General features: G+C 37.8%; 1 protein-coding gene and 1 pseudogene across 1 annotated transcript in view; one reads left to right on the forward strand and one right to left on the reverse strand.

Annotated features, from left to right (window-relative positions):
- The window catches only part of LOC141292873 (multidrug and toxin extrusion protein 1-like), a 341,992-nt pseudogene that overhangs the window by 47,224 nt on the left and 267,458 nt on the right, over positions 1-27,310 (forward strand).
- Positions 1-27,310, reverse strand: part of kif4 (kinesin family member 4) — a 107,540-nt gene that overhangs the window by 7,640 nt on the left and 72,590 nt on the right. The window contains exons 21-24 of the mRNA XM_073824895.1: positions 18,905-19,060; positions 18,348-18,445; positions 15,495-15,624; positions 2,785-3,021 (exon numbers count right to left, since the gene is read on the reverse strand). Of these exons, the coding sequence (XP_073680996.1) occupies positions 2,785-3,021; positions 15,495-15,624; positions 18,348-18,445; positions 18,905-19,060 (621 nt within the window). The remainder of the gene's footprint in view (positions 1-2,784; positions 3,022-15,494; positions 15,625-18,347; positions 18,446-18,904; positions 19,061-27,310) is intronic.

Below are 27,310 nucleotides of genomic sequence, written 5' to 3' on the forward strand. Positions count from 1 at the left end.
ATTCGTTCAGTGGGTTGGCATTCAATTTTAAATTTTGAGATTCTAATATTTTTTTCCATACACCTTGCATCCCCTGCGAAACGGTTCTCATTCACGCTTAAATATGAATGAAGAAGATCAGACTGCTGCGCCACTAACACAGAGACAGCAAAAAAAAAAAAGAGAGATTGAGCAATATTTGAGAGACACTATAAAGTACAGTCGGGCCCACTTGAATGGTAGAAGCAATACTAGGGCTGTGACTGTCACAATGACAACCGCGCCTCCGCGTTTAAATTCACGCAGTTGGCTAAAGCTATAAAAAGGCCTGGATGTTCACAAAAGACGACAGTCTATGGTGGATGATCCTCTCCATGGTAATAAAACATTTTACAACATCCAACCAAGTGAAGAATACTCTTCAGGAGGTAGGCGTGTCACTGTCAAGTCTACAATCAAAAGAAGACTTCACCAGAGCAAAATAGAGAGGGTTTACCACAAGGTGCAAACAAGACCAGATAAGACTTTGTCAAAAAACATTTAAAAAAGCCAGACCACTTCTGGAAAAGCTTTTTTTGGACTGATGAAATTAAAATCAATGTGTACCAGAATGACGGGAAGAAAAAAGTATGGAGAAGGCTTGGAACAGCTCATGATCCAAAGCCTACAACATCATCTGTGAAACATGGTGGAGCAGTGTAATGGCATGAGCATGCATGGCTTCCAGTGGCACTGGGTTACCGGTGTTTAGTGATGATGTGACAGAAGACAGAAGCAGCCGGAAGAATTCTGAAGTGTATAGGGATATACTGTCTGCCCAGATTCAGTTAAATGGAGCATTTTTTGTTTGGAGCAAATTGTTTGGGCGGCTCTTCATAGTACAAATGGACGATGACCTAAAACATACAGCAAAAGCAACCCAGGAGTTTTTAAAGGTAAAAAAGTGGAATATTCTGCAATGGCCAAGTCAATCTTCTGATTTCAAATTGATTGAACATGCATTTCACTTGCTGAAGACAAAACTAAAGGCAGAAAGACCCACAAACCAACAACACCTGAAGTCAGCTGCAGTAAAGGCCTTGCAAAGCACCACAAAGGAAGAAACCCAGGCTATGGTGATGTCCAGGAGTTCCAGACTTAAGACAGTCATTGCCAGCAAAGAATGCTCACCAAAATATTAAAAATGAAAATTTATGATTATATTTATTTGTCCAATTACTTATGAGCCCCTGAAAATGGGGGTCTGTGTATAAAAATGGTTGTAATTCCTTAGCATTTTGTGTTATATTTTTGTTCAACCCCTTGAATTAAAGCTTAAAGTCTGCACTTCAATTTCATCTTGATTGTATGCCACTAGAATAATTTTAAAAATGATACAGAGCCGAAATTATGAAAAATGTGTCAGTGTCCAAATATATATGGACCTGATTGTATAGGCTTATATACACAAACATTATATATAATGTATATATTTATTTAGATATAAACACCGCGCCATTTTTTTCTTTCTTCTTTTATTTAAATAGCCTACCCTTTACGGTGTCGGTAATTACTGTGCTGCTAATTTCTGATTTGGGAGTGATTTGTTTGTTAAAAAAAAAATGTAAGGCTACCCTATTAAAAGTATTGCTCTTAACAGAACTGTATGTTTTTGTATCACTAGCGCAGTGTCCGTTCATGAAGCACATAAGCTCTGCCTGCGTGAGGCGTGCCGCTTCCAACTCGTAATGATCTATTACAATTTATTAATTCTGTACATGTTATGTGTCCATACTGCACCAAAATGCAACACTGCACTCCCTTGGGTCCACAGCAAAAATCGTTTGGATGAACTGTTCTCGACATAATAAAAATGCAAACAGAAAGACATACAGAGATTCCTGCCTTTATTAGAGAGAAGAATATGTTCAGCCCCTCCCACCGAAGCTTCAAATATTCGATGTGGATTACTACTGAAGCTTCGAAGCTCAAAAAATGGTATTCGGACCAGCCCTACTTAATAGGACCCCTTTAAGAGGTTATTTAGAGAGATTATTCTTAAGTCTTTATTTATTTATTAACCTGCATGAAACCAGCTCCAGCATAAGGCTAGTGAAGCCATTTACACTGTATGATGAATAAATCTCTAACCACACACTGCACTTCTACCGACGCGGCCAGCGATGATCGTCACTCTAGTCAAGGTTCGTTTACATCAGCCGTGGGTCCGCATGTGTTTTTACCCTCTATATTGCACACGTCAACGGTGCAGCTCCAACTTGCCAGCCGGAGCAGTTCGCGGATACTTTTGTCAATGCTCGTATTTATAAGAGCCTCCCTGCGGCTCGCTAAAGCATCCCAGAAGCGGCTGTCCATGCTACATCGCTAAAGTTAGGCGAATCTCACACCTCGTCCTTCCCCACCTGCCAACGATTTGAATTTCTATTTGCGGGATTTACGTTGTGACATCATTGCATCCGGAAAACAAACGCTGTAGTCCACAGGAGCCGTTCGTTGTAGTTCTTGAAAAGGGATTTTTTTTAAACTAAACATCTCCCTTTGGAGTGGACTTTGAGATTTGCAACTTTGTAGATGATTTTATGTCCAAACATACACACCACACACTGGATAAGATTCAAAAAGTGAAAAAGCATAATAGGACCCCTTTAATAAATAAATAATTTTTAGTTAAACCTTTTAAATCAATAGACATCCCCATGTCATAAACCAAATGTTATACACCAATAGTTAAAGACCAAGATGGCGGCGCGTACACATCGCGAGGCTCAGTGTTTCTCCAGTTTCTGCAAATTTGCAGTATTTTACTTGCTCATCTCGGGTCTGTTCGTACAGAACAGTCGTGCCTTTACATCGTACACCAGACAGGAGCTTTTGGATATTGGTTTGTACATTCTCGACAGTTTTATCAGTAATCTTCGACTCGTCCCTGAGATCACCAGAACACCTACGGCTGCGCACTCTACCCGGCCGGGCGGAAGTGCTCGAAGGCGGTGACGCGAACGTAAACAAAGACGGGGGAAGCGTGAAGGACTTAGAGCTAAGCTAAAGCTAACACCACACTGGCTCTCTTTACCCAGCATTTTCCTCGCTAATGTACGGTCGCTGGTGAACAAAATGGACGAGATTCGACTCCGCATCAAACACAGCAAGAGATTTTTGAACTGCAATGTCATGATCTTCACTGAAACATGGCTAAACAGCGATGTATCGGACAGTGCTATTGCTCTAGCTGAGCTTCACACATTCCGGGCAGACAGAACGGCGGATGACTCCAGTAAGACCAGAGGCGGAGGATTGTGCATTTATGTTAACAAAGCTTGGTGCACGAACTCTGTTACTATTGGGAGACACTGCTCAGCTAACATAGAGTTTCTCATGGTTAAGTGTAGACCGTTTTATCTGCCGCGGGAATTCACCTCCACCATAATAACAGCTGCTTACATTCCTCCCGATGCTGATGCCAAGCTTGCTATGAATGAACTTCATGCGGCCATTAGCAAACAACAAACTGCTCACCCGGAGGCTGCATTTATTGTTGCGGGGGATTTTAATCACTCAAACTTAAAGACAGTACTCCCCAAATTTCATCAAAACGTTTTCTGCCACACCAGAGGAAATAAAACTTTAGACCATGTATACACAAACATGGCTGAAGCTTATACTGTGACATCCCTCCCCCACTTGGGACAATCAGACCACCTTTCTTTGTTCCTCACCCCCAAATACTCACCCCTCATCAACCGTGTGAAGCCATCAGTGAAGACCATCAAAGTGTGGCCAGCTGGGGTAGACTTCACAGTCCAGGACAGGTTTCTACACACAGACTGGAGTATGTTTGCTTCTCAAGCCACCTGTGGCTCTCACACGGACATTGACAGCTACACTTCCTCTGTTCTGGATTACATTAATACTACCATAGACAGTGTTACAACCCAGAAACAGATCCCCACATACCCAAATCAGAAACCATGGATGAACAAGGAAGTGCGTCTCCTGCTGAAAGCACGCAACACTGCCTTCAGATCAGGTGATGCACAGGCCTACAGCACTTCCAGGGCAAATCTGAAGAGGGGCATCAAAAAGGCCAAGCACTGCTGCAAACTTAAGCTAGAGGAGCACTTTTCTAATTCTGACCCTCGATGCATGTGGCAGGGCATTCAGGCCATCAGTGACTACAGACCCAGCCACTCCTCCCCCACAGCCACCGATGTCTTCTTCCTGAACGAGCTTAATGACTTTTATGCTCGCTTTGAGAGAGACAATATAGACACTGCCACCAAAATCACTCCCTCAACCGACCACTCACCCGTCACACTTGCCTCTTCAGACGTCTACACCGCACTGAGACGGATCAACGTGCACAAGGCTACTGGACCAGACGGTATCCCTGGCTGAGGGCATGTGCAGAGCAACTCGCTGGGGTATTCACAGACATTTTTAACATGTCCCTTGCCCAAGCAGTTGTACCAGCATGTCTTAAATCCACCAGTGCCGAAACACTCCAACCCAACATGGCTGAACGACTACCGCCCTGTAGCACTCACACCCATCATTATGAAGTGCTTTGAGCGGCTGGTCCTCTCACACCTCAAGGGCTCCCTCCAATCCACACTGGACCCACACCAGTTTGCCTACTGTGGCAATAGGAGCACAGATGATGCAGTCTCCATAGCGCTGCACTCTGTACTCACACACCTGGACAATACAAACACTTATGCACGAATGTTGTTTGTTGAATCAGCTCAGCATTCAACACTGTCAGACCATCTAAGTTAATCACAAAACTTAGAGACCTGGACGTTAACACCTCACTTTGCAACTGGGTTATGGATTTTCTGACTGAGAGACCTCAGCATGTTAGATCAGGTCACATCTGTTCCACAACCGTCACACTGAACACTGGTGTACCACAGGGCTGTGTGCTGAGCCCCTTTCTCTACTCCCTCTTCACCCACCACTGCAGGCCTGTGTATGGATCTAACACCATCATCAAGTTTGCAGACGACACTACGGTGATCGGTCTCATCAGCAACAACGATGAGACTGCCTACAGGGAGGAGATTCAGCACCTGGCCACATGGTGCACAGACAATAATCTGCTCCTTAACACCACCAAAACCAAGGAGCTCATTGTGGACTTCAGGAAAGGAAGAAGAGGCTCACATGATCCCATCGCCATCAATGGGATGACTGTTGAGTCTGTTTCATCCTTTAAGTTCCTGGGGACCCACATTTCAGAGGACCTATCCTGGACTACCAACACCTCCAGCCTGGTCAAGAAGGCTCACCAGCGCCTCTTCTTCTTGAGAACACTTAAGAAGAACAGTCACAGTCTGGTACGGAAGCTGCTGTTGTGGAGCGTAAGGCACTGCAGCGGGTGGTGAACACTGCCCAACGCATCATAGGGACTCCACTCCCATCCATTGAGGACATTCAGAAGAAACATTGTTTGCGTCGAGCACGCAGTATTCTTAAGGATTCCTCTCACCCCGCCCACAAACTGTTTTCTCTCCTGCCTTCCGGCAGGCGCTTCAGATGCCCAAAGACTTGAACCAGCAGACTGAGGAACAGCTTCTTTCCCAGAGCTGTCTCCTTATTGAACTCTGCCCCCCACTGACACCTTTGCCCCCCCACCCCACTACAGTCTCCCCATTACCATTGCACTACACTGTAACCGATTTTTGTAATTTGAACAGTATTTTACTGTAATATCTACAGTAAGATACTGTAAAATGTATATACAGTATTTTACTGTAAACTGCAAAGGATTATGGGAAAATATATGATCACTACTGTAATTCTCCACTACTGTAAATCCGTTTACAGTAGTGAACTTGCCCGCGAAAAATTGACCAATGGCAAGGGAGATTTTTTTTTCTCCTGTTGAGAGGAAGTGGCGGTAAAAAGGACAAAAGAGAAATGTTGCATCAATAACTCGACAAAAAGGTTAGTATATTATTTCTCTTTTATGAAAAACTGAACAATTTTAATTTGGTTTCACTAACAATATTCATCGTGTTTTTCATGTCGGTAGCCTTTTTTTTCTGACTGACGGCCGGGGCGCCGCCATAACGGTGAAAACATGGACTGGTGAGTAAATTAAGGTGACCTATTAGTCGAAATAAACTTTATTTAAACTGAGAAACACGTTTGTATATTCGGCTGCCCTTTAATGCAAGTTAGTTCGTCTGACGAGCCCTTACTCAAGCTTAACAGCAAACTGAGGTGAAATACTGAGGTAAAGTGCGTTAAGCAACACCACTGTTTCTGTGGAGATTTTAAACTGTATTTTCAAGCCCTTCTTTTGTTTGTTATTTTCAAGTTTCTGGTCTGGATGTCGTCTGTAACGTCGGAGCGCGGAGGTGTATTTTGGATCTTCTGTGAATGACTGCCATAGTATCGACGATAACATGAACTGGTAAGCTAATAATGTCAGTAAGCCGAAGTTGACAAACTTAACGTTAGTCACAGAGCAGCATAATATCTTTTAAACGCTGCCTCTTTATAGCTAGCAAGGTAATTCTCTTCAAATGATGTTTAAGTAAGAAATGTGTGTATGAATGTCGTATGTAACTTTATAGACGGTCCCTTCAGTGACAGACGTGACATAAACAGCGCGCTAACATGAAACACTGAGGTAAAACTGAACACCGCGGTTAACTGCATCTTTTGTGTTTTATTTTCAAGTTTGTGGTCTCGTGGTCATGTCGTCTGCATCGAGGTGTATTAGAGTCTTTTCTGGTGATTGCCGTCGTCGCGGTGCAAACAACAGGTGAGCTTCCCCTTTCATCAATTTAACTAAGTTAATGTTAACTAGGGCTGCAACGATTCGTCGACGTTGTCGACAAAAATCGATAATAGAAATAGTCGACAATGAATTTCATTGTCGATGTTGTCGCCAGACAACCGAGTGAGGCATCTTTCTGCCGAGAGTCGCACATACGCAGCTTCTACGCTGAGCGATAACATACAGAAATGGCGGCGTCCAACGCAGCAGCTGCGCGTACCAAAACACGCCCGTTTCACACATACTCCGTCTGCAGAGTGCGTTTTTTTTTCCACACCCATGTTAACGGATTAGAACGTTCACAATGTACGGACTGCAAACGCGTTCTGTGTGAAAGCAAAACGAGTCTGTGCTTCTTCTGCACCGCATACGTAACGCACACGGACTGTAGACGCACTGCAGACTGAGTATGTATGAAACAGGAGTAAAGTTTGGGAGCATTTTAGCCTGCTACGGCGAATTAAAATATTACCTGCATGGTTTGTAAAGCAGTCCTTGCGCATCACGGCAGCACCTCTGTGATGCACGAACATTTAAAGAGAAAGCACGTCGGACAGTTGAATGAAATGGAGTTTGGCTGGCCTCGGTAAGATTTAAATAACATGGAAGCCAATACGTTTTGTTTTGGATATACATTTTTGTTTACTGTTTTATTGCTGCTGATGGTTTACAGGAAGAACATGTTTACTTGATTTTAATTTATTTTTTCTTATAAAACAAATGTGCCTGTCCATTAAAAAAATTATAGAGTTTCTTAATTTATGCATTTATGTCTGTACTGACCGAGCACTGTGCCTAATTGGTTTTAGACAGGGCATTTTTATTTACTTTTAGTATGAATTGGCCTATCAGCAGCAAAATATGAATTTTTTATTGAAGTACCCCCTTCTTTCTTGTGCTTACTATAATTTTCCACATAATTAAAGCAATCTCATGCTAAATTTGAGAAAAATTGAATAATTATCCGATTAGTCGACTAATCGTTTCAATAGTCGGTGACTAGTCGACTATTAAAATAGTCGTTAGTTGCAGCCCTAATGTTAACGTTACTAAATTAGCCAAATTAGCCACAGACTGCTGTTCTCCACTGACTTGCAGAACAGGTTAACTTTTTAAAGAGAGTAACGAGCTAGCAATATATTAATATAGCAAGTTTTGCTAATAAATATGATAAATGCTTATTTTATTAAAAATGTAAATTTTATTACTGTACAGTAGTTGTCTTTTCTGATCATAAACTATAGTAACACTAAAAGGGTGTTGTGACACTGTCTGTTACAGGAGATTTCTCCAAGCACTAACTGGACGCTGACCATCAGATGCAGAATCATCATACAGCCAGCTGTCCGTTTTACAGACATGCAGAATCAGGTAACCCAAAACACATCTTGTTTTACATTGCATTTACATTCATGCATTTTTCAGATGCTTTTAGCCTAAGCAAGTTATATTGTATTTAAAGTACACATTTGTAAGGTATTTATCTCCTGGGAATGTTTTTTATTACCATCAAGATTGAGTTTGCATGCGCATTAAAATTATTTCTATTAAACCAGCATTTAAACAGCAAAATGCAGCTGCTTCAGGTATCTTTAACTTACTGTAACCTTTAAATTCATAATAGCAATCTTACTGTCTGTCAATTTAGATTATTGTTACTGTAAAGCAACAAATATAGATTTTTAATCATAGTAGCCCTATTATATGCACAGACTTTCTAGGAAACACACACCTGTTTAGAATGTTTATATGAACAGATTGGTTAGCATTTAGCATGGTCTGTGGCAGACTTTACTAAGTGTCAGGGCAACAAAATTCAATAAACAAGAATGTAATATTAAGTGATTTAAATCAAGAAGAAAATATTGTCTTTTTGCTCCATTTAGTAAAAACGGTTCTTAACAAAGCCATGTTGTGCATCTCTGCACACAGCAGTGTTTCATTACTGGATGAATTTACCTTTTTTAAACACCTAGAATCAGTGACTTACTGACCCATTCATAAAATTCTTTATAAAAAATTTCAAGAAAAAGTTTCTTCAGTTTTTTTTCTTACTACTGCGTTCGTATGTAGTATATAATTTTTTTTAAAATGCATACAGCACCAAGTTTGACAGTTGAGGCAAATTCTTTAAACACTGTTTTTCTTGTGCTTGCAGGTTCGTTCAGACAGTCAACCTTTGTGGCAGCAAATGCATTGACAGTCACAGATCAGATGGACTTCTGGAAAGAGGGTGCAAACATCAAGCATCAGCCTGAATCCCATTCTGCCGTTTCTCATCAGAGAGCTTGTCAACTTTGACTCAAAACTACTAAAATTTAACACAACACAAACACATTTTTACTGTATGATTTTATTTTATTTACACTACCAGACAAAGCTTTTGAACAGTAAGATTTTAAATGTTTTTAAAGAAGGTCTCTTCTGCTCACTAAGCCTGCATTCATTTGATCCAAAGTACAGCAAAAACAATACACTTTTGAACCATTTTTATTATTTAAAATAACTGTTTTCTTTTTGAATATATTTTAAAATGTAATTTATTGCTGTGATCAAAGCTTAATTTTTAGCATCATTACTGCAGTCACATGATCCTTCAGAAATCATTCTAATAATTTGATTTTCTGCTCAAAAACTATTATTATGATGTTGCTGAAATTATTATAATGCTAAAAACAGTGGAGTACATTTTTTTTCAGGTTTCTTTGATGAATAGAAAGTTCAGATAAACAGCATTTATCTGAAATAGAAATAGTTTGTAACATTATGAATGTCTTTATTATCACTTTTGATCAATTTAAATCATCCTTGCTAAATAATATCTTTCTATTCATCAAAGAATCCTGAAAAATCTAAAAATTAAATAAAATGTTTATCAGCATACTAGAATGATTTCTGAAGGATCATGTGATACTGAAGACGAGTAATGATGCTGAAAATTCAGCTTTGATCAAAGGAATAAATTAAATTTGGATCAAATTAATGCAGGCTTGGTAAGCAGAAGAGAATTCTTTAAATCTTAGTGTTCAAAAACTTATGACTGGTAGTGTACTTACTTATTTTTGCTTTTCAGTATGTGTATGTTTGCCATGATACAAAGTCTCTGTACTTTTAAAAAGAAAATGTTCAACAATTAAAAAGAATATTATCAGAACTAATGCTTATGAGTTATTGTGATTTTTATGGGGTTGGGGTGGTAAAAATCTTGAATTACAGTGCTGTAGGTTAATTGGATTGTTTTTACAGGTAAAAAATGTTTAAAATAAATGAAAATAAACTCTATAGTACTGATACTGTAAATGAAAATACAGTAAAAATACTGTAATTGAAGATACAGTAAAAACACTGTAAATGAAATTACAGTAAAAATACTGTAAATGAAATTACAGTAAATACCTTTTAGTACTGTAAATGCACTTACAGTAATAATACTGTAAACATTTTTACAGTAACTTACTGGCATCCAGCTGCCAGTAAGTTACTGTAAAATTTACAGCAAACTTTTTACAGTGTACTTAATCTGTTGCACTACACTGTACATATCCATTTGTAAATGCACATTTCCATTGCACATATACATTTTGTAAATTTTTGATATGCATCTATACATTTGTAAATTATTATTTGTTAATTCCTGCTTTAGTAATCAGCTACCTGTATATTATGTTCGTATCAATCTGCAATTCCTGATTATAGTTAACAACAACCTGCATACTATGCTCCTCTACTTGTACATCCTACTTGTTAATAGCGCCTGTAAATCATGTCCACAATACTTTCATCTGTAAATAATTTCCATAGTTTCTCCCTGTACATATCTCCCATAAGTGCACTTATAACTTATCAATTATACCTATATCCTGCACTTGCTGCTTATTGCACTCCTGGTTAGACCTAAACTGCATTTCGTTGCCTTGTACTTGTACATGTGTAATGACAATAAAGTTGAATCTAATCTAATCTAATCAATGTCCCAATAAAGCCTGACAGTTATTATAACCTAATACAGCGGTTCCCAACCGGGGGTCGCGACCCACTAGGGGGCCTCAGTGATCCTCCAGGGGGGCCGCGAGATATCTTAAAATTGATGTAAATATTATCCTATAATTGTTTAATTTCATTATTAATGCGCTAAATGAGAATAATAAAAGCACAGCCTCTCTCGTGTTCTGTGATTGATTGCTTCAGACTCGGCGCAGCAAGCCTCATCGCACTGTTAAATACAGACTGAATGGCGGCTCAAAACTTCCAAATGCTGTACGCAAACTAATGTTACATCTCTCGGCAGCACGCATGAAGCCGTCGTAAAGGTAAAAGGTAAAAACGATTAGTGTCATAATAACGAACTTGCGCGTGCCTAATGTCTCGTGTAAATCAGAGTCGTGCATGAGACACGCATAAGTCTGCTACTGATTCACAAACTATGCGCGCTCTCGGGGCTCTGATCCCTATCGTATTTTTGCGTGAAATTACAAACATTTGCCTAGTTGTCCAAATTAATGTGAGTGTTTTATAATAGATGCTCACCCATAGAAGAGGAGTAAGGCTCGGTGTTTATGAGCATCAGGCGCGACCGTCTTGGTCGAACCTTCACATCGATGTGTTTCAACAGATTTAGAATGTATTTGCTGTAGTTTGAATTCGTGTATTATTTTTTTAATGGATACAAACAGTAGCTATTCAGTCAGTCAAGTTCAAAGGGATAGGTTTAGTGGTCTTTTGGTATCTCCCTGTTGTAGAGCAGGTTCACTTATTTAAGAAAAAGTACTCTTAAGTTGTAAAGAATGTCTGAAGTAAAATAATTTTAAAAGTTAGAATTGAGCAGAGGTTTTCTTTAAAGATTATAAGGTATATTTGAAGTTTTAATTAAAATTTTATTTGAATTTTGAGGGTTTTTTTTTATAACATGCAGTAGAAGAATAATTAAGGCAAAACAAATGTTTTGGTTAATAAAAAAGTTTTAAAAATAAATTATTTTTTTCTTTACTGTGGAAGTACAGTATAAGATGACATGTCAGGCATAGGGGGGCCTTGCAAAATTGGCCGGAGAAGGAGGGGGGCCCCGGAGTAAAAAAGGTTGGGAACCCCTGACCTAATAGATTACTGTGTGCTTTGCACAATTGCTTTAGAAAATTATCTGTCAATCGAACTACAATTGAAACGGCAATATGGCATACTGTGCTCATCAAATCGCAAATTAAACTGCAATCTAAATAAAGCAGTAAAACGCCCCATGAAGCCATGGTTTACAGTGAGCTAAGCCGTTTAAAAAAAACTACTAAACCACAGCTTCAGGGGGCTTATTGCTTTTATAAGATGGCTACAGCATAAGGTTTTCTGAAATAAAAAACAGCAATAAGAATGGTTGCCAAGCAACACACTGTAGCAATACACTAATGTAAGGTTACAGGTGTTTAGAGTATTTTACGACTTTTGAACGAAGCCAAGCTAAACATGACCAAGGATCGGAATTATGCGGAATTATTATTACATACCTAAGTATGTAATCTGTTGTGCTAATTCTCAGAATGAATTGCAGCACCGCTGTCTTCAGCATCTCCAAGTGGCTCATTTAATTAGAATTTTTTTTTCTTCATTTGAACTTCATTTAATTTTTTTTCACTTTCACATAATTGCCAACATTTCTCATGGATGGATGGTTACAGCATTTCAATATCAGGATTTGTAATGAGACACAAAACTATTTTCACAGAAACTGCAGGCTTCGATAGCCATAGGTCATGACTTGATCAAATAAATTTTTTTTTGGCACTCAAAATGACAGACATCCAAACCCACTGACCTTTGAAAACATACCATGGAATTCTGGGGAATTAATTATTGTACAGTTGAGATTTATAGACATAAGCTAAAAACTATTTTGCAAACTACTGTAATTTACACATTACTATAATGATACACCAATGAAATGGGAAAATACAGTATTGTAAATACAAACATTCTAAATGGCAGAACATAGTCTACAATGTCGTCTGACTGCATACCAGTCTTAAGATTTCTGGTCATGTTTTCAAATCTAATGACCATTAAGCAAGCGGCACTGTGCCAGAACTGTGCATGTGCCTTTATGCCTTGTTTGTGATTACAGGTACAAAGTTTCTTTACAACAGACCAAAGCAATATGGAATATGTACATATATATGTATATATGATTTTAGATTCTAGCTGTTAGAATTATATCTTGTTTAAAGTGCACTGAAATGGTCAAATTGAGGCACATTACCTTGCTTTCTGTAGTCTATTCATAAGATTCTATATTTGAATCAGTTTCAGGCATATTTGGAAAAAGGGACTGTTCATTTTAACAGTTTCTGAAACTACCACAAGTTTAAACATTAACAGTATTGTAACAAGTTTAAAACAAATCCCACGCCTCACAGGGAAGTGTGGCTGCTTTCGCCACACATTGCATTCACATCAATAAACCAAGATTTGCCTCACTTTTTTTATTGTTATAAAGTATGAAGCATTGTCATAGAAAAAGTAGTATCCACTGCTACAGGACACATTTGTCAGAAACACTGATAGTATCTCAAACATTTAATGTCTCTCACACTTAAAAAAAAAAAAAAACAACACTTAGTAACTCTGATCCCTAGGAAAATGGAATCCTGAGTAATCTTATTTTATATTTCACAGTTGTCATTCATAATCTGACATGTGACACTGTTCAATCCTAATCCCTGGGTTACTGTTATTATTTGCATTGTAAACAGTAATGACTAGATAAACAAAACTACATTTGTTTATCACTGAAAATGTGTAAATTTTAACGATTTACTCCTGGAGCCATATTGAAATTCCAATATATTTGGAACCAAATCTCATAGGGCATTAAAAATAAAGATGCCTAAAGGAAAGTTTGTTAAGACCCAATATCTAAGGCATGCAAACTTGAGTGGACCTCTAATGCCATCTAATTTAATGTGTCTGTTTAGAATCATATGTCAAACTTGCTTTATTTTGAGGTATGAGCATTTGTTGAGGAGTAATAGGCTTTTGGGTACACTTGGTCACTCCAACATTTTTAAAGTGCCCTTATTATGGATTTTTTTTTAATTACCTTTCATGCAGTGTACAATGTAGCTGTATGTGAATGCAAACAGTCTGCAAAGTTGTAAAGCTGAAAGGGCATCATAAAAAAAGATCAACTCTGAACACTGAATCCCATTTCTGTGAAGTTCACACATCACAAGTTTTCACACATTTGCATAATGCCCCTAATTTTCTGTCGAGCATGCAAAATATGTAGTTTTGTGTTGTGTATACACACAGTGCAGCTGTAGGTCTCCGGCTAACTCACATTATAGTTCTTGTATTCATCTGTGGGCCTGCTATTGTCTGGAAGTGTGTCGATTAATATAGAATGTCTGTCATTACTAGGAGTAAAAATATTGTTTGGGTCTTAACCATGTTCTGTTTTTGTGCCGAGAGCATTCAGAGCAGAGTGGCCTCAGGCAAAAGAGTACATAGTACTACATTGGTTTTATTGTTACTGATGCTAATAATAATAATAATAAACTAGGAATAAGACTAGTTTACAAAAGTATTCCTGTTAACCCTCTGTAATAAATAAGCTGCATTCATCAGGGTCCAAGCACCAAGGGCCCATGTGGAAGACACCATTTAAATGTGATACAACTGAACTGTATAATGATGGTATTTTTTTTTTAACACAGCCCACCTTTAATCTACACTGACAGTTTGATTAGACAGGTGACAGCAACACATTGGTTTTGAAAGTCTAGGTACTAGGAAATGCAAAGACTTTTTCGGTCACTCAAAAAGGGATGAAACTCTCAAACAGCAGCAGACTTAACTATTGTGGTAAACTCTGTAGACTACTTGAAGAGCAATCACGTTATAATCTATTTAAGTTTATTGATGTTACAGTAATTACAATGGTATTTTGGTACAGACTATAGTAAATATTTGTAAATGTAAACAGCCAGTAAAAAGAACTGCTCTTTCAAAGGAACCACTTAAGTAACTGTGTGATTACAAATTTAAGAATCTGTTTATGATATGCTGACCCTAGATTCTTACATAACTTTAGATTTATCTGTGATGCTAAGTACATTGAATTTAGAGGTACAGATGATGACATTAGAAGAAGATCAAATCAGGCAGCCCAGGTGTCTGAGACATTAACCTTTTTGTTACAGCTATTCCTTTGTCTCTATGATAATGTTAAAGTATGGGCAATACTGTCAGACTGATTGGATTAGTACATATGCCTTTGAATGATACCTTTGTCTCAATGATAATGTGAAGGTATGGGCAATACTGTCAGACTGACTGAATTAGCACCTATGCGGTTGAATGACACTGTTATGATAATGAGATCAGGGCTGGGGGAACTCTGGTAATGGGCTGATTCCTGTACTGCATTTGCATGCTTTGTTTAGATTGACTCCACCTCTATGTAATCCTCCCCCTGGAAAGGTATATAAACTGTAATGTATATACACATTAGTTAGACGACTTTTGAAGAACTGCAGCAACGAACAGCTAGGATCTCAATAAAGAGAAACTTCTGCTTAAAAGATATCCAAACATCTCCTGGTCTCTGAGAAAAGTTCACAACAGTAACCAAGTTATACTCTTTTTCAGCTTGAAAAACATTTAGACTGGCTTTACTTTTAAGAAAATAATACTACTACTAATAATAATAATCCTTAAAATTATTACAATGTTTTGCCTTTACCTCAGACATGAGAATCTTCAGGGCGCTCTTGGCCTCTACGATGGTTGTGATGGAATCCCAGCGCTGCTTTATCCGCCCCTCATTATCTGCATCCAGGACTTTCTGTTGCAGGTCAGCTATCTGAGCACTCCTGGAAGAGTTCAGAGAAATGTGTTAGTTTTTTTGTACAGTTGATATAAATGAACAAAGCCTACAAACTCCTGTTAAAACTGAAGCGGTCTGAGGAAAGGAAAAGGTCCTCGAGTCGGGATTCGAACACGGCACGCCCGGAATGCAACGGTGCTGCATGTCAGCGTGCTGCCCACAATTCTATTAGCACCGATGACCATTTGATATGCAGTAGTAGTAGTTATTTATTTTAATCACACCTGGCCCGAAGTTGCGTGTGTCCGGTGAAAGAGTCTACGGACCAATTTGAAGTAGACTTTCAGCTGTGCGCACAATGTGGTGGCAGAAAAACACTGGTAACAAGTAGAAGGAAACAGGTAAAATGGAATAATAAATAAGGGATAATCAACGGTTTGCCGTGCATTAAAGGATTTTGAATGCACAATGCGGAGGCAAAGAACCACCCAACGCGAAGCGTCTGATTTTTTATATTTGATTTAAACAATAGGTCTACATAATATTCACATATGCAGTTCAATGGGTGCATATTATATTAGCCACAGTTACAGAATGAAATAAATGTTTAACCTATACATTTTACATTTGCTGTAAATGTAAACTTGCAAATGTGTTTATATGTTTCGTATTTTGGAACTCAATTTAACTCAACAATAGAGAGGTTGTCAATTCTGAGGAAAAAAAAACTAAAGTGTGGATATAGGGGGGAGAGAGAGGGGGGAAAATTACAGGTTGATTTTTATTATCAGAATTGTGAGATAATCTCCGAATTGAGTGTCAGAATTTTGAAATATAAACTAGAATGGACCTTTATTCTTTTATTCCATGGCTTCCATAGACCTCTACATGAAAACTGTCATTTTCTGTCACCAGACAGGCTCCGCCCACACAAAAAAACATCTAATAAAAATCTGCCATCATCACAGCCCTATTCTTTAGATGTTGACATTTTTGTTCTAGGAGACATGCAGAAAACTGTATGCCAAATTACACCCCCAGGTCGATCAGTATTTTACAATATAAATGTGCACGTCTAACCTACCTACAAACCTCCCTTTTGAACATTGTCTTGTTTTTATTTGTTGAAAAAGTATACTTTTTTTTTTATATAGTTTCTGTCATTCAAAAAGGTTATTTAGTCTTTACATCTGTGGGAAAAAAAATGTTGACCATCAAGAGTCTTCATGGTAATTCTTCACTTCGTTCAATTAAAGATGGAAAGTGCAAACACACTGCAACAATAATAATACAAATTGGGGGTGCCCTGCAGTGTTTAGCTCCAACTCGCCTCAACATACCTGCTGGAAAGTTTCAAAGTTTGAACACTTGGAACTGTGAATATATTGCTCATTTTGAGTGTTCTAGTTTACAACTATAATACTGCACAACCCTAAATAGTACACCAGTGTGATGCAGTACAGCAATTGAGAACCTCTGTTCCACGCAAATTGTACAAATTTCAAGTCATTTGAAGCCATTCACTAGTTTATACGAAGAACCAAGGTTATTTTCGTAAATGAAAATTAAAACTAAGACGAAGATAAAAACAATTGATCAGAAAATATTTTCGTAAACTGAAATAAAATAAAAACATCAAAATAAATGAAAAAATAAAACGAAACTAACAACTTATTAAAAAACTATGGTGGAAAGTAAAGACTGTGACCTGAACAGCACCCGCATCAAATCTAGGATACTGCATCAGTTTTAGGCAAAATGTATTACTTTATGTAACCAATCAAACCAATATACTAGAGCTGATTAATCTTTAAAAGATCGAGATTCAAACACCCACGCAATCTCATTTCTAAATGACAACGATTCCCCATGTCTAATAAACCTTTGAAAAAGTCTTACCGAAACACTCAAATCTGTATTTGCACTGCCACTGACACAGAGAGAGCAGTCATCATGTTTAGGTAACAAATAGCTTCACAAACGGTCTTTTCAAATACCCAGTCATTCATATTATCACAGCAATATTCTGATGATTAAAGGTCATAGTTTGGGTATAAACATTGATGTCTATGGTAGAGATCAAAATAGAGCACATCATCTTTTGAAAATAATTGGCGCTTCAAATAACATGTGTCAATTGCATCGTTTTACCATTAGGTGGAAACAAGTAATTGTTAAAAAAAAAAAAAAGTATGTGTCATTGAATAGAGAGATTCATTCAAAAATGCTGATTCATCCAGTAATGTTTTTATGAGCAAGTCATTTATACATTTAAACCACTTGTTCATAAATTTAATAAAAATTGGTTTAAAATTTAGTAAGTATTAAATATTAATAATTCATTCAAATGAATTAAACACTTAAATAAACTGAAATTTATATTTTGTCTCACATTATTTTGCTTAGTTTAGAATTGCAAGGAAATTGTGATCTCTATTTGATCTCTAAAAAACTAAAACTAAATAGAAATGTGTTCATAAAATAAAAACGAAACTAAAACTAACAAAGTTGTTAATAAAACTAATAAAAACTAAACAATTTTATTACAAATTTGAAAACTACATTAAAATAAAACTTATTTAAAAAGCAAAACTATAATAACCTTGCGAGGAACAGAAAAAAAGTATTAATTGAAGTTTTATGGTTTTTTGTTAGTCATTTTTGGGGTTTGAAAGCCCCCATTTGCATTTATAGTCAACACTTAATGTAGAGATTATGCAGATTAGCGGTATGATTTATTCACTGTGGTTTAGTCATAGTATGTCTGACCTGAGCCCCATCTCCGTCTCTAGACTTTCCACTTGCTTGCTGATAGAGGCCTCCAGCTCACCCTGGCCTTCCAACTCTGAAATCGTCAGTGTACGACGCTGAGGAGGAAAACACCAACAATACAAATCAAATGCATTCAACTGCCACTGATTAGTAAATCAAGGAGTTCAATCTGGGTCAACAAAACGGTCAGTATAATTAAAAGGAAGAAAAGGCTGTCAAAGAGAATAGACCGTATTAACTCATTTACTCACCGTTATGCAGTTTCAAACCCATAAGACTTTTGTTCATTTTGTTTTAATATTCTCAATTTTTTGTACATCCACTAAAAGTTGCATCAGTGACTTATACTAATAATATTACTACACTATACTACTACTAACACTAAGTGAAACCTTCATTAATGATGTACATCTCAACTCAAACTCAGGGCTTTCCTGGCAAATGTGCATTTCCAAGAGACAATATTGTCATATAACATTGCATTGTGTCACAATCAATCAAATGCAGTAAGCAGTGTGCTAGTACTTCATATTAAACGTGTGTGCCAATCTTACCCGGACTTTGGCTACAGGTCTCTCTCCTGCCTCCATCTGCTGGCGAAGCTGAGCAATCTCCTCTGCTAGCATCTTCCTGTCCTCCAGCAGGTCCTGTAGGTGTCGACGAGCCTCTTCTGTGCTCACAAGCACTTCTACTTCATTCAGCAACCAATTCTTAACCAATCAAAATGACAACAATTGCGACATTTATTCTAAGATGCAAATGCATGTGCATTCATATCTTGTCCTCTTTTCTCAGGTTCACAACTTATGCCCTTAACATAGAACGTTCTTTAAAAATGGTGCCATCACTTTACCCAGGTAAACTCCCTACTAGAAATGTTTTGGTAAACAAGACCAAAAATTATATAAAGAGTTTAATTAAGATACTATGTATTCTAAATCACATTACAACTACTGTAATTGAATGAGCTGAGCTGTCAATAACATCAAATCACTTACAAGCTAAAAAGGTCAAAAAGAATAGAAAATTCAGAAATATATCAGGAATGTCTAAATCAGAATTAGTATTTTCTACATTAAAAAAAATATAATGTTCAACTTCCTGTTTCCATCAGGAAACAACATGTTGAAAGATGTTCACTAAAGTTTTCTAATTTGATAGGAGTTCTTTAGCTTCCAGTTTGAGGTATTTCATCAAGAGCCCTGAGATAACTTCAATTTTAGCAAGTGAGGAACAAATTTATACTTGCATGTGTTATTACTTTTGTTATGGTCTCTGACAGAGAGCCTGTTTAAGTCACTTAGGACAATTTTTTCTCCTCAATAATGTAGTCAAAACAACGGGTACCGTAGGTTTTCCAGGAGATGTATGTGTTCCCCCGGATCTCTATGTTAACGTGCATTAGGGAGCCATATTTGATTTTTGGGCAATTATAAAATGGGCTGACATAGTTCTGCACAGATGTACACAGCCATTGTTTGCCATTGTTTCGACGCCGGAGCAGGGGTAGACAAGAATGTCTCCTAAGCGATTGTGGTGTTTTGTTGTTGGATGCAATAATGAACATAGCAGTGATCTGGCTTCAACTACAGAAGAAGTGAGTATACATTTTTTATACTCTGCTAGTTTGCGAATTTTGCAACAAATGTGGCTAAAGTTAACAGTCTCAGAGAACTGCTCTTCACCCCTTGGAAGAGAGGAGAGGGGAAGGGTGAGCAAGGGTTAGCATTTAAAGGGTCACGCAACGGGGTCGCTGTGAACAAAGCTGTTTTTAAAAAGCAGGGCTTGACATTAAGGTTTGACATGTGCTTGTCCTTCGGACAAGTAAATCAGACATTTACTTGTCCGAATAAAAAAATGTACTTGTCCGAGGCAAAAAAGAGCCTTTTTTGCCGTAAATTAATCTATTCTGAAGCAATAGTCTCATCACTGCTCTATAAGCTCTTACTTTAATCAGAATATTTGTGATATTTGCCTTAAATTGATTTCTAGGACACTTTTTAACTTTATTTTCCTAACCTTAGTAAATGTGTCATAATTTACATTCAATTCTGAAATTTTATCAATACATTCAATTAGAATAACTAGACTCTGTATGGTTACCATTCAGATTAAATCAGTATCAACAAACTCCATCTTTCCACTGCACAGGAAAAACCCAGTCTGCATCAAAAATGCTATTTAAATGTATTTACTTAGACTGTTTAATAAAGATAAGAGGTTCCAAAAATGCATTTACACAGTAAAATTGCAAATACATAAATGATGTTATAAGATTAATGTTGTACCTTTTTTAAATCTAAAATGTTGAAAAAAATGCAATAATTTTAAATATGAAACCGAACCACCAATAGGTGGCAGTAAGTCACTGTCTTAATGAGTGAGTCACGGATTCAACCATAGACGGATTCAACCAGTTCAGTTCGTTCACTGACAAACCCGATTCATTAAATTAAATGCTAAATCATTCAGTATTGAAACAGCGCTGTGTGTTTCTCAGATTCGCGACTGTTCTGCTGTGTCTTTGCTTATAACTATTTCGTTAACAAAAACAGTCAGTGATGCGTCTAAAATGTAAGTCACTTAATATTAACTACTAGTTTATTGAACTACTGTTGTATAAAATCAATGTCACGTTTGCAATCGTAATGGTGCTTACCTATATAATATGTTCTACAATATTTATCTTTTTTTCTACCGCAGTATGTTTGTTTCTTTGTGTGTGCTGTTGCGCCTATTAGTTTTGATTTTCCGTGAGTCAGATAGGCTGCACGAGCTTGATACTTGATATTGTCCGTTTTCAGTCACCGTTTACACTGTAAGTAATACAATCAGAATCATTCTCACCAAAGTTTCGGTGCTGCTCTAGTTATTGTTTGTTATTGAGGTTTTAATCAGGTTACGATTGAAGATGGCGCCAGGAGGTGTGTCGGCTTGCCGTCGCTTCGTATATTTGTTTCTTTGTTTGTTTTAATTTTATGTTTTATAAATCGTCTGGAGTGCTCGCGTCTGATTTATGACCGTTCTACACTGTTAAGCCTCCGATCCACGGCTGTGGACTTGTGTGGCTTTGATTTGAATATGAAATGGTTTACTGAACCACCACGCTCAATTCTGACGCCGTTGAAAATGTGCTACGGTTCTGGCTGTGGATGCTGGAAGAAGAGACGCCGTAAGAGAAGAGGAAAACGGGCTGGAGTGTTAGTGAAGCTTAGGAAGCTGAGGATTCTACAAAATGGAACTAGATCAGCGGTGGAATCATGGCCGTCGTCTTTGGTACCTGCTTTTCCAATCTCAACGACATCATTGCATGGATTTACGTGGAGAGGGAAAAAGCATGGAGGAGTGGTTCCTCAAATCTTCGCCCCGTGAGACGAGCGGGGTCAACGAAGCTAAGTGTGGATTATTTTAATCAGTCCGCTGAGTCAACTATAGTGCATATGGCGTTGATAAACGCTCGTTCAGTTGTTAATAAAACTTTTATTCTGAATGACTATTATGGTACGCATGGATTAGACTGTCTTTTTATTACTGAAACCTGGTTAAATGAGGCTGATACGAGCCCTCTTGCCGAACTTTTACCAGCAGGATGTAATTTAAGTACTTCGAGGATGACTGGACGGGGTGGAGGTTTGGCTGTTATTTTTAACAATATGATTAAGTGCAAGCTGCTGCCGGTTAATAGTATTAAGAGTTTTAAAGTTCAATTAATGATGGTTGATATGCCCTCTCCTGTACTTATTGCCTTGGTGTATAGGCCTCCTGGCTATAATAAGCACTTTCTTGATGAGTTTTTTTGAGTTTTTATCTGTGGTGGTACCATCTGCAGACAGGATTCTGATCATGGGTGATTTTAATATACATGTTTGTTGTCCTTGTAAACCTATGACCAAAGAATTTTTTAATTTGGATGACTCTTTTAATTTATCCCAACGTGTCTCTGGACCCACACATAATCATGGACATACTCTTGATTTGGTGTTTTCCTTTGGGGTTTCGATTGATAACATTTGTGTTGAAAAGTCTGCCATTTCAGATCATATGCCCATAAGGTTTGATTTGACTTCTGTGACAAATGTATTGCACTATCAGTCTCCTCTTCGGTCCCGTGTTATCACTGCCTCTACACCTAGTTTGTTCTCATCTGTTTTTAGTACTACTGAGTTATTTTACTCTAGTAATGACTAGAGGATTACCTGCTATAGGACCAAATGAACTGCTGAATTCATTTAATCATGTTTGTATGGAGATATTGGACAATGTTGCACCTTTTAAAATGAGAAGTAGAAAGATTAAAAAGCACCCATGGTTAAATGATGTTACTCGCAACCTTAGGAGACTTTGTCGGCGTGCTGAGCGTAAGTGGCTGAGGGATAAGCTACAAGTATCTTATGATAATTTTAGAGACTCTTTATCACAATATCAAAATGCTGTTAAAGTAGCCCGATCATCTTATTTTTCGCAAATTATATTTCACAATGTAAATAATCCAAGGGTATTGTTTACTACCATTGATAAGGTGTTGAGTCCTTCGATTAATATCTTTCCAAATCCATCCAAAGATTTGTGTGAGAGCTTTTTAAATTATTTTATTAATAAGGTTGATAATATACGTTCTAGCATATTATTAGTAGGGGATGCTGTAGTTACTTCAGTGAATCCTTTGCACTGTCTGAACAAATTTGAATTGATTTCCATTGCACAGCTGAAGAATACTATTATGCATCTAAGGCCAACTACCTCATTTTATGATATTCTTCCTTCACGATTGTGTAAAGAGGTTGTCGATATCATTGGTCTGTTTATTTTATCGATTATTAATAGTAGCCTATTTTATGGCATTGTACCATCAGAGTTTAAGCATGCTGTTATTGAACCAGTTTTAAAGAAAACAAACCTGGACTCACAAGATTTAAAAAATTTCAGACCCATTTCTAAATTACCTTTTATGAGTAAGGTCTTAGAGAAAGTTGTCCATAATCAGCTCATTGACTTTTTAACTGAAAATTGTATAATGGATACTTTTCAGTCTGGATTCAGAGTTAAACACAGTAGTGAAACAGCATTAATAAAAGTTACTAATGATATATTGCTGAGTATTGATTCGGGGAAAGGGGTTGCATTAATGCTGTTAGATTTGAGTGCAGCCTTTGACACAATAGACCATGTTATCCTATTGGACCGCCTTAGAGATTATATAGGAATAGATGGTGTTGCCCTTCAGTGGTTTTCTTCTTACTTGCAGGACAGGACATGTGCTGTAAACATTGGAAATTGTGTTTCTGAGCCAGTGACTGTATTTTGGGGTGTTCCACAAGGATCAATTCTCGGTCCAACTTTGTTCTCATTATATATGTTGCCTTTGAGGGAGATTCTTAGGAAACATAATGTAAATTATCATTTGTATGCGGATGATCTACAATTGTACCTTCCCATTGAACTTGATGACTGTACACCTGTTGCTAACTTTTCAAACTGTTTGACTGAGGTGAAAGGATGGTTGTCGAAAATTTTTTTTGCAATTAAATGAGGATAAGACAGAGTTTATTGTATTTGGGAACCGATTCTCTGATAATGATCTGGCTGAGAGCTGTGGTTTATTGTCAGTCAACACGCATGGCTTTGTTAAAAACTGAGGAGTGATTTTTGATTCTAATATGTGTTTTGATCGTCAGGTAAACAGTGTTGTGAAAGCCTCCTTCTTTCAGTTGAGGAAGTTGTCGAAATTGAAACCTATCCTTTCAACAAAGGATTTGGAAACTGTTATACATGCCTTCATTTCTACAAGACTGAACTATTGCAATGCTCTATATTTAGGTCTGAGTGACTCGTTGGTTACCCGTCTTCAGTATGTGCAGAATGCTGCTGCCAGGTTCTTAACTAATACTCGAAAATGGGATCATATTACACCTGTCTTGATTTCTCTCCATTGGTTGCCTGTAAATTACAGAATTCAATTCAAGGTGTTGATGTTGGTATATAAAGCATTGCATAATCAGGCTCCTGGATATATATAGGACTTGTTGCCTCCTTATCAATCTCAACGCTGTCTGCGCTCTTCTCAGAATCAACTCCTATCTGTACCACGGTCTCACTTAAGGCAGAGTGGTGACCGTGCTTTTTCAGTCGCTGCTCCCAAACTTTGGAATGCCTTGCCGCTATCTATAAAGGCTTCATCATCTATGGACACTTTTAAAAAGAACTTAAAAACTTACTTTTTTCATCAGGCTTTTGGTGTCTGAATGGGTCTGGTAATGTGAGTGAGCTTGCTGTACGATTTATATTTTTGTAATGATTGCGCTGGTTTGTTTGTTGTTTTATAGTTTTTTAATTATTTTTGTGCAGCACTTTGGTCCATTTTTATGGTTTTGAAAGTGCTTTATAAATAAACCTTGAGTTGAGGTTACTTGTCCAGTCGGACAAGTAAAATTCTCCTTCACTTGCCCATTCACAAAATCCACTTGTCCCGGACAAGCGGACAAGCGTTAATGTCGAGCCCTGAAAAGGTAAAAATGGTGCATTGTTTTACACTACCATTGAGAAATTGTAACGTTATAATGTTATAGACTTTTCATTAAAGCCCCAAGAATTATATCAAATTGTGGTAAAATCAGCATCCAATGATCCTTTTAAAAAAGAAAACTTCCTTCTTGTTTCTGCATTTACATACAGTTGGGATCGAAAGTTTGGGCACCCCAGGTAAAAATTTGTATTAATGTGCATAAAGAAGCCAAGGAAAGATGGAAAAAAATCTCCAAAAGGCATCAAATTACAGATTAGACATTATGTAAAAAAAAAAAAAAAAGATTTTATTTCCATTTACACTTTCAAATTAATCTTGTACTGTCCCCTTTGGCAAGTATCACAGCTTGTAAACACTTTTTGTAGCCAGCCAAGAGTCTTTCAATTCTTGTTTGAGGTATCTTTGCCCATTCTTCCTTACAAAAGTCTTCCAGTTCTTTGAGGTTTCTGGGCTATCTGTCACGCACTGCTCTTTTAAGGTCTATCCATAGATTTACAATTATGTTGAGGTCAGGAGATTGTGAAGGCCATGGCAAAACCTTCAGTTTACGCCTCTTCATGTAATCCACCGTGGATTTTGAGGTGTGTTTAGGATCATTATCCATTTGTAGAAGCCATCCTCTCTTTAACTTCAGCTTTTTCACAGATGGCATCAAGTTACCGTCCAAAAATTTGCTGAAATTTTATTGAATCCATTTTTCCTTCTACTCGTGAAATGTTCCCTGTGCCACATAAATTGTATAAATTGTTAATACAAATTTTTACCTGGGGTGCCCAAACTTTCGATCCCCACTGTATATCTACTATTCTGTCATTCTATACTATGAACATTGTTGGCTCTGACACAAATTGCTTATGTTTTACATTTTAATAATTAAAAAAAAGGATATCTATTTTAAAATTTGCTGTAAGATTACATGTAACAGTGTTAAGAATGTTAATAAAAAAAATACATTCAACTAAAAGTACAAAATGAGTATCTACCAATAACCAATATGGTATCAACATACTATACATACTTACCTGGTAAACCATTTATAAATAAATAACCAAAATCAGAACATAAATGACAAAGCCGGTTTGAGCAATGTAGAGAGAGGACGTGTGCGTGTCAGTCTCCCGACAACTTAAACTTAAACAATAGTAATTGTTATTCATAACAGATCAGGCAAGCAGTAGTGGACGGCAATACAGGTTTGGCGTCGAAAATGCCTCACTATAAAACGAAAACAACCGATCAAGATCCAAAGAGAACCTCGATAAGTAGCAAGCTGCTAAAACGGCGACGGCTGCTTCAGAGGCTAACGAGGAATTCTCTTTCAGGATGCTGACTACGGAGCTGGAAAAACAACGCGAACATCTTAAAGAAGATATGAGTGCGCTAATCAAGACTTCCCTTGCACCAATACAGCTTTCCATAGAATCGTTTCAAAAGACTGTGGATGTGTTTGGTAAACGTCTCGCAACCGTGGAGAGTTGGAGCTGCGAGTTTCGAGAGCTGCGAGAGTTGCGAGAGTTGCGAGAGCTTCGAAGCTCTCAGTAAAGCGGAGACAGACATTGCTGCGTTAAAAGCTACCAAAGAAGCACTGTTAGACCGTCTGGACGAGCTCGAAAATCGTTCACGTAGGGCAAACCTCCGCATCATAAACGTTCCCGAAGACAGCGAAATTGGAACGGACATGGTCAAGTTCACTTTGGATCTGCTGAAAGACGTCATGGGGGTTCAGGTGTTTGAGAAACCGCCAGAGCTGGAAAGAGCACATCGTGCATTGGCGACTAAACCCAGGGATGGTCAACCTCCAAGACCAATTATCGTTTGTTTTCATCGATACCAGGAGAAGGAACGAGCTATGCGCTGGGCCAGGCAACACGAACTGCAGTATCGACGGAAAACTCTCAGATTCTATCATGACCTAAGTGCGGCACTCTCCAAGAAGCGCGCTACCTTCCAGAACATCAAAACGATGCTCTATCAAAAAGGGATTCGTTTCAGATTCCTCTATCCTGCCCGCTTGCAATTTACTCACGATGGGGAGTCCTTTACCTTCGAGTCAGCACCCGAAGCCGAAGCCTTCTTTGAACGTCGGATCAACGTGACCACTGCTGCAGGGAGTAATACCCGGTTAACTCAAACTGTTTCTGAACGACAAATTTAAAGGTGTACGCACATCCACTACAAGAACTGTTCTTATTTTGTATTTTCTTTCTTCTTCTACCACGACGGTTCACATTTTTGTTTGAGAGGGTACTGTTAAAATACCAGCGGATGGACTAGTCGTCATGACGACTTACGTTCTTGTAAAGGTACTGTAATAAAGCACTGGAAGATGGACCATAATTGACCCTCCAGATTTTATTTTTATTATTCTTATTGTTATTATTCTATTCAGTTTGTCTGATTGCCTCTCTGAATGCAGCATTTACAAATTGCTGTGATG

The sequence above is a fragment of the Garra rufa genome, chromosome 19, assembly GCF_049309525.1.
Source record: "Garra rufa chromosome 19, GarRuf1.0, whole genome shotgun sequence".
Lineage (NCBI taxonomy): Eukaryota > Metazoa > Chordata > Actinopteri > Cypriniformes > Cyprinidae > Garra > Garra rufa.